We start from the raw sequence: 8,546 nt of genomic DNA, 5'->3' as shown, positions 1-8,546 counted from the left end.
GATTCTAGTGAACTGTGGAGTCGATCTAAATTACTTCCTTGGAAGAACAACACAGTGAACGAGGCATACAGATGTTCTTCTCACTAACTGCTTCCAAATGTCTTCTTCTTATTATTATTAACTGTTTCCCCAGAAGCTCGTCATCGTCTCTGACTGGTATTTAATAAACTGATTCCCAGAGGTGATCTCTGGGAAAGACTGAACATGTTCAAGGAAACGCACCTGACTGCAGGCTGCCACCTGTTTCCTTCATCAACCTGTAAGTACTCACATATTTACCCAAGTAAAGGTACTAATACCACAAGTACATGGATTTAAGTAAATGCAAAGCAACCTCCAGACAACACGTTGCTAAGGAGATGGTTGTATGTATATATATATATATATATATATATATATATATATATATATATATATATATACATATATATATATATAGTGTCTTCTAACAGCTGCACGTCTATGTGCTGGTGGTGTTCAGCTTCGACCTTTGACCTCAACATCAACAGGAAGTTGCTGGTCAGAGATTATGACACCGCCGTTGCATCAGTCACCTCGCCTCCACTTACAGATTTCATCAGTTTCTCCCTCAACGACAAAGCATCCTGCCTCTCCCGCTCCCCACTTCCCCTCCGTGTGTGTGTGTGTGTGTGTGTGTGTGTGTGTGTGTGTGTGTGTGTGTGTGTGTGTGTGTGTGTGTGTGTGTGTGTGTGTGTGTGTGTGTGTGTGGCTCCGTATTGGCTAATATCCCAACCATTTCAGGTTTCACTCCAGCTAGAAACAAAACTGTTTCATCAAGGTTAGTGATAACTTCCTAGAAACAAACCTGGTTCGAGAGCAACTCAGCTGTGACCCCAGCTGTGACCTCAGCTGTGACCCCAGCTGTGACCCCAGCTGTGACCCCGAGCTTGAACCAACAATAAACTGTACTGTGTCAAAACATTTACTTCCCTCTTCTTCTTCTTCTTCTTCTTCTTCTTCTGTATTTCTCCACAAACATTTTGAAAAAAATAAGTTGCTACTTTTAGTAGAACTTAGAACTAGTGGTATCCAGTTACACAATACATTTACTTAAGAACTGTACTGAAGTACACATTTGCTCTACTTGTACTTTTTCCTCAGGAGGAGAAATATGGCACGTTATCTGATCTAATTACTACTTAAACATTCATGATTTGGCCGACAAATAAAGTAGATAATAAAGTAAATAAGTAAGAATAATCTAATGATATAATATTTAATAATGGGTGTGAAGGTTCTTCACAATGAAGCCTCATTGATTAAAAAAAGAAAAACATGAACGAACATCTTCGATGAAATACGTCTTTCATAATAAGGAAGTGTGCAAAGAGCATTTCAATGGAAAGAAACCAAAACACAAACTAAAGACTTCACCGGGTTAAAGGGGACATTTCTCACACACACACACACACACACACACACACACACACATACATACACACACACACACACACACACACATACACACATACACACACACACACACACATACACACACACACACACATACACATACACACACTCACACACACACACACACACACACACACACACACACACACACACACACACATACACACACTCACACACACACACACACACACACACACACACACACACACACACACACACACACACACACATACACACACACACACACATACACACACACACACACACACACACACATACACACACTCACACACACACACACACACAATGGTTTTTGGTTTCCTTTCTGAGAGCTGCCAGGTAATAAAATGTGATTCAACAAGCCAATCTGGCTTGGGAGGAGTTTTTAAAGGGACGGGCGCTGAAACGCAGCGTTTCAGACAGAATCCAGGAATATTCAGACAAACAAAAAGAATTATCTGTATAAATGTTCTGATGAGTCTAAAGTTTGGGGATTGGTACAGACAGACTTTGGGCAAATACTAAAACTTTGAAATGTTGAGAAAAAAATCACTTTTATTAATTGGTTAAATTCTGGATTTTTGAAAAATGAGGGAAAACGCTTATTAAATGTCGTCCACGTGATTTTTATTTTACACTGCGTGTTTCTTTGACATCCAACTTGTTTCAAGTTCATAGATATGAAATACTTGTTTGTGGTGCTTGTAGTTTCTGAGATACGAGCCTTAAAAACATGGAGCGTCTTTTGAAAAATGTTAGAAAACTCCCCCGAATAAGCTGTGAAAATACAGGTTCATATCAAACATTGGAGTGGCTCCTATTTCTATAATCTATATCAATAAAATGCCCACATCTCTTCTCAGTCAGGCAGCAGGTGGAAACATCCACCTCAGAGAAAAGATCCTGATTTGTGAAATTTGCGTAAATAAAAAACAAATGTCTTTAATAGACTTTCTTATGTGACAACGTACCATAACTAACGTAAGAACACAAGTTATCTACGACAACGTTACATAAAATAAGATTAGGTTCAACAACTTCATGTTAGAAACAGCAAAATGATTCTGTTTTCACACAGGACTCTGACGGCGGTTTCCTGGGAGAAAGTCCTTTGTTTGTTTTCCTCAGAAGACGCCTTTTGTGGTTCTACTCTTTATTATTCCACGTAAATGTGAATACACTGCTTCCGACTGGATGAACTTGGTATCGGTTGTTTGCAGACGAGGAACCGGCCGGGTGAGAATGCCGATGTCATTAACATACTGGCTGTGTATCCACCGACGCGGCAGCAGGTTGAAACGACTCCGCCGCGTTCTCACCGAGCTGCAGACCAACTTCTGCTCTCACTTTGACCTTCTGTTCCTCTTTTTAACCGACGGTTGCACAGAGACGAGGTGAGTTTTATGGCTCAATACAAACTCAGGGTGCCCTCGCACTGACCCTGCGGGTCGCCTGGCCCTGGTGTGAGTTCGCCCTGAGGATGATGTTCCATCCAGACTCAGTCAGAATCACTACTCGTGATCACAGCTGAATAATGGTGTTTGGCTTTCAACACCTTTGCTTCCCAGACGGGTGTGAAACACACGAGGGGTCAAGGTTCACAACGCTGAATGTTAAAAGAACAACTTTAGTGTGATTGCTGGAAACTTAACAGATGTTCTTATCGGATGCTTTTTTACTTTCAAGTAAAAGTAGTAATACTACTCTGTACTTTAAGAGTAAAGGTCCTGCATTCCTCAGGTATTACCATCAAAAATACACTTAAGGTCCAAAAGTAAACTCATTGTGCAGAATGTTGCAGTTGAAGCTTGGTCATAATAAAAATGTTGATTTTTTTTTGTATTAATAATCTGAATCTGAATTATGGATCTAAAGGTATGAAATAAATGTATGATATTTCCCTCTGAACTGTCAAGAGACATAAAATGTAAATCCAAGCACAAAAACCTCAAACTTGCTCTTAAGTACAGCATTTGTGTAAATGTACTTACTCGCATGTTTCATTTTCAATTCTCACCAAATTTGGCTCATGATATGCTTTTGCGTGATTCTTCAAAAAAAAAAACTGCAGTTTATTATATTTCATTTTACCAATGATTACTTGTATGTCTAATTTCCAAAACCTGCCAGAAGTCTTATATTTATGAAGATGATATTTAGAGAGGAAAGGTGAAAGCAAACCGTCCACAGATGAAAGGTAATTGAATACTTTGTAGATTTCTGTAGATCCCGTGTTGAGATGTGAGTTTGTTCACATTAATCTTCACAGAATATTAAGTCATATCTTATCTTTAAAATTCCCTCTGAAGAAACATCATCGTCTCATATTGTTGTTACATCTCGATATGAGAAGTTGCTGCCGATGTCACCGAGTGACATTTTTGTAGTTCTCTAATGATTTATGTCCCCTCAAAACTTCATTTTTGTTGTTTTTTAACTAATATTATGGGATGAAGAGTATATAAATGTGATGTGGCACCAATATAAGCAACATCAGCGTTGTGCAACACTAGACCCTGAGGAATGGCCACCAAGTTGAAGGTTTAAGGGGGCGGGGATCCTCAGACTCCCAGGATCCCTGGTGGAGGACCCGGGCATGCGACAGGGTCCTTGAAAAGCAAAGAAGCGACACCGTGGAACAGTTACTTTTGCAATACATATCTTTAATTAACAAAGTATCAAAAACAAAGTTGACAGATCACAAAGATGGAAGTACACAGTGCAGTAGTCGCTTTATTGGTTCGGGGCTACGATGCTCCAACAGCCGAGCAGCTACAGAAACAAAAGCCTCCGGTGGGAGTAGGCACAATAGAATATACATATACATATACATACACATCAAACTCAGTGCTTTTTGGCCATCGAGCCATGATAGCAACAATGAGCAACCACAAAAACACAACAACATACACATGATGAACGCCTGCGTCCCTTTAACTCCTCAACACACAACAGACAATATAGACCTTCTTCTACCATGCAAACGTAAAATACAAACTTCAGTCGTCACCGTGACAGCGATGACACATCAATGACGCCAACGATGCCAAGATGATGTTCAGTCACATGCTAGTTAGATGATTTCACTCTTCATCACTTAATGACGAAGGTCATAACACACGGCATCTCACATCATCTCCAGAACTTCGGGGTCACTTCTTGATACCTCGCTAACGACACTAGCTATCGCTCTATAACACAACTTCAAAACTAAAATCTTCTCAATAAAAAATACATTTTAGAAAAAAATGTTTTTGTTTTCGCACTGTCGAGCCCTAAAGGAGGCATCCGGTGTTTTACACACAGTAGTTAACACGCAGTCGAGACCGTGGGTAGAAAACAATACGGTTGTTTCTGATATGGGAATCAGAAAGGTCTCGGATACAGCCTGATATTAGATGGAATACTTATTGTTATTGGTATCGGATCGGTACTCGGTATGTTCGGGTATCAGAAGTTGGTATCGGGAAGGAAAACAAATGGTTTTGGAAAGTCTTTAGAAAACACTTGCGTAGCTTCATCGTCACGGAAGGTGTTAAAAGCAACACTAGTCCTGTTTACATTAAGAGGGGCTGCAGTGATAAAGTGTACTTGTGAAAAATGATATACAGCAATACATTTGGGGGGATTTAGCCAGATAAGTAAGATGTCATCTGCATACAGGATTATATTGTCATTTTTACAAGGCATTTTCCATTAAGTGCAGAATAATCAACCCTGCCTGTAAAGTACATTTCCCTTTTTGTAACCGTTCCTGCTGCCGTATAGCTCTTCAAACAGCGACTTCTACAACCAGCATAGGTCCTGAGTGGTTAGTAGTAGCAGCACATTTAGTAAAACCGCTTGCGTAAAAAGGACAAGCAGACAGGCTTGACGCAGCAATGACATGTCATACAGTAGCTAAATAAATACACCTTTTTCTTCCATACAGCTCAAACAACAACGTCTTTTAAAGATGGTGGCTTGCAGCTGAAAACACTCACACGGTCTGCATCTAACTCTCTTTGAGGGTGAACTGTTTAAATGATGTGCTCGATCACCTTGAAATCACACTTTGGTACAAAAAAAAAGAAAGAAAAGAAAATCAGACTTTCACCTATCCAACATACCAGTTAAATGAAAGACAAATAGTTTTTGTATTTAGTGCTTTGGCATCTCCTTGGCCCTGACTGTAAAAACAAAAACAATGCATGTGAAGACGTCCGTTTTGGTGTCTCTTCCTGTCTAATCAGCAGCTTCAGGCAGTGGGAGGTGCTGAGTCTCTCTAGCAGCGTTGTGGACAGAGAACGAGACCTGACTCGTTCTGAACCGGGTTTACGTCATTCTCAGGTCGCAAGTCTGGGGAAAGTGTCAAACAAACACCTGGTTCATAGGTGGCTGGGACAGTGGATGTGATCGAGGGTCAGATGGCCTCCGTCCAGAGGCGCTACCGTGACGATGGAGGAGGACGAGGACGAGGAGGTGGAGCAGGTGAGGTTGTGGAGTTGTAAGGTGCTCTCCTTGATGTGCTGGATGAAGAGGTTCCGCTCGTCCTCGGGCGTCTGGCCGTTCTGGGCCCGGACGATGCAGGTGGGCCGGTGCAGGTTCAGCATGTAGACCAGCTGCTGCTTCTGCTGCTTCAGCTCCTCGATGTGGGCCTTCAGGTCGGCGTTGACGCTCTCCAGCTTCTCCGACTCCTGCAGGACAGAGAGAGGGAGGAGGATCCATTGTTAATGATTTAGTCTTTGTCCTTTGGGCGATCTAAAAAATACATTTTGCCAGAGTTTTAGTTATAAAATGTTGTATAAATCAGGCGATGAATGATTAATGAACAAACCTCTCTAAAAACCTTCAGAATATAGAGAGGAATGAAAGTGGAAAGCTTTGTGTACGCAAGTAGAACTAATGTAGAGAAAACCCGGTGTTGTGACCCTGGGCCCGTTAACGTGATTATAATCCAGATATAAAAACCTTCCAGCTCAGTTGAGAAGGTGAAGTCTACCTGCTGCAGAGTCTCCGTCTTCTCCTTCTTCTTGTTGCGGCACTTGGCGGCAGCGATTTTGTTCCTCTCCCTCCGCCTCTTCCTCCTGTCGTGGTCCTGAGGTGTGACCTGGGAACCGGACAGAACGACCAAACGCTCAGTATTTCATATTCACGCTGCCTAAAGAAGAGAGTGCTGCAGCGTTCCCCCTCCGCCTCACCTCTCTCCGGACTCCAGACCCGCAGGCGTGGTGCTCCGAGGCCCGGTCCGAGCTGGAGCTGGCGCCGTCGGAGCTCACGTCCACGCTGAGGCCGTTGGACAGACGCTTGGTCTGGATGGCGAGCCGCAGCTCCTCCTTGACGATGGGCGTGAAGTTGGTGAAGTCGTCCAGGGTGAGCGAGCCCGGCGGGGAGAGGCAGGGCACCAGGGCGGAGCAGCTGATGTCGGCCAGCGAGGGACCCGAGTGCTGCAGCATCATTCTGGAGAGGCAAGGGGTCGCTCACTGTTAGCATGCTAACTCAGTCAGAATACATGAGTATTAATCATGAAAACATCCTGCAGATACAAACATGTTTAAAAGTAGTTCAATAAATAAATAAAACCTCTGATTCATAAAAAACTGATGTAATATACCATCAGAATCAAGTGTTATAAGGATAACATTAAGTCACAATAAACAATGTATATTTCTTTTAAATAACAACCGGCACGGTTAGTTTCACTTTATTAAGAACTAGGATACATTCCAGAGAAATGTAGTCATATTTATTGTGCTGAGCAATAATGATAAAGACCTGAACTATTGCACAACAAGCAGAAACACAAAGAGAAGCTGCCTTTAAACGAGGAGAGGAAGAGAAGCAGGAATCCCACTTTGATGGAAGGAATCCTGTCAACTTCAGCAGATGTTTGTCACGCTGAATGAAATCATTAATGTGTGTTATCTCAACCGAGCATGACTCACGGAGAATTATGACCGAGCAGCTCCATAAGACGATTATGAGCTCTGAGACCAAAACAAGCACTCATAGGCAACAAGACGGGAACTTAAAGTTAAAGTCATTCTCCCTACATCTCGTTTATGCTTTTGTATTGATGTTAATGTAAAGCTCTTTGATATGAATAAAGTTGTATTATTCATTATTTATTACCATACTAAGGCACTATTATTCTACTTAATGGTTAGTTATTGCTTTTGAATAACATTAGTCACAGATATGTCATAATAATAACAATAATAATAATACATTTTATTTGTAGTGCACTTTTCATCTCATAGTGCTATAAATAAAATAATAAATAGTTGTTTTCCGAGTTAAGAAAACAGTTAAAAGTTACAAAAAAACTTTGTTCCCTGATTCTAACTTTTGAGAAAACGTAATATATAATAATATAATAATAATAATCTTCTCCCGTAAACAGAAAGGCGGAGCTCTAAGTGTTAGAAGTAATAAAATCATTTAATAATCCCAGATTCTCGGGAGGTTTGAGATGAAAACCTTCCCGTTTAATCTGACCAGAAGTTTAAAGTTCCGGCGGAGTGTCCGCTGTGACCGGGATCAAACCCGCGGGACGGACGTACCTGTGGAAGCTCCCGGTGACCGTCGGTTCCGGTGAAACGGAGAGAAAAGTCTCTTTCTGGTCGCTTCTCTCTGTCTGTCTGACTGTCTGTCTGTCTGACTGTCTGTCTCTCTCCTTCTCTTCCTGCCGCTGCGTTTAGTTGCGCTTGTGTCCGGTGCGTTGCATCACCCGCTTATAAAGCGACGGGGGGCGGGGCGTAGTGACGCAACCAGGAATGCTACGAGAGAGCGGGAGGGGGCGGGGTGGGTGAAGAGGGAGAGCGGTGGGGTGACGTCATCCTATTTATAGACGCCTTATCCAATGATGCAACCGAGCCTCCCCAGCTGCTCAGCCATAACAGGGCAGGCATCCCCCTCCTCCTCTACTCCCCCTCCTCCTCCTCCTCCTCCTCCTCCTCCTCCTCCTCCTTCACTCCTCCCCCTCCCTCCTCTACTTCCTCCTCCTCGTCCTTCACTCCTCCTCCTCCTCCTTCACTCCTCCTCCTCCCACCTCTACTCCTCCTCCTCCTCCTCCTCCTCCTCCTCCTCCCACCTCTACTCCTCCTCCTCCTCCTCCTCCTTCACTCCTCCCC

The 8,546-nt window shown here is 42.7% G+C and overlaps 1 protein-coding gene across 1 annotated transcript; it reads right to left on the bottom strand.

Moving 5' to 3' along the window:
- Window positions 1-4,076: 4,076 nt before the first annotated feature.
- Window positions 4,077-8,135, bottom strand: atf3 (activating transcription factor 3). The gene is made up of 4 exons (XM_084030842.1): window positions 7,977-8,135; window positions 6,615-6,873; window positions 6,416-6,523; window positions 4,077-6,110 (listed from the first exon to the last, which is right to left on the bottom strand). Exons 2-4 carry the CDS (start codon window positions 6,870-6,872, stop codon window positions 5,802-5,804), a joined length of 675 nt encoding a protein of 224 aa, XP_083886968.1. The 5' UTR covers window position 6,873; window positions 7,977-8,135; the 3' UTR covers window positions 4,077-5,801.
- Between the last annotated feature and the right edge of the window lie 411 nt (window positions 8,136-8,546).

The sequence above is a fragment of the Eutrigla gurnardus genome (genome assembly GCF_963514095.1).
Source record: "Eutrigla gurnardus genome assembly, chromosome: 16".
NCBI classification, from domain to species: domain Eukaryota; kingdom Metazoa; phylum Chordata; class Actinopteri; order Perciformes; family Triglidae; genus Eutrigla; species Eutrigla gurnardus.
Note: the sequence above shows the minus strand (reverse complement) of the source record. Positions and strands in the feature narration are given on the sequence as shown.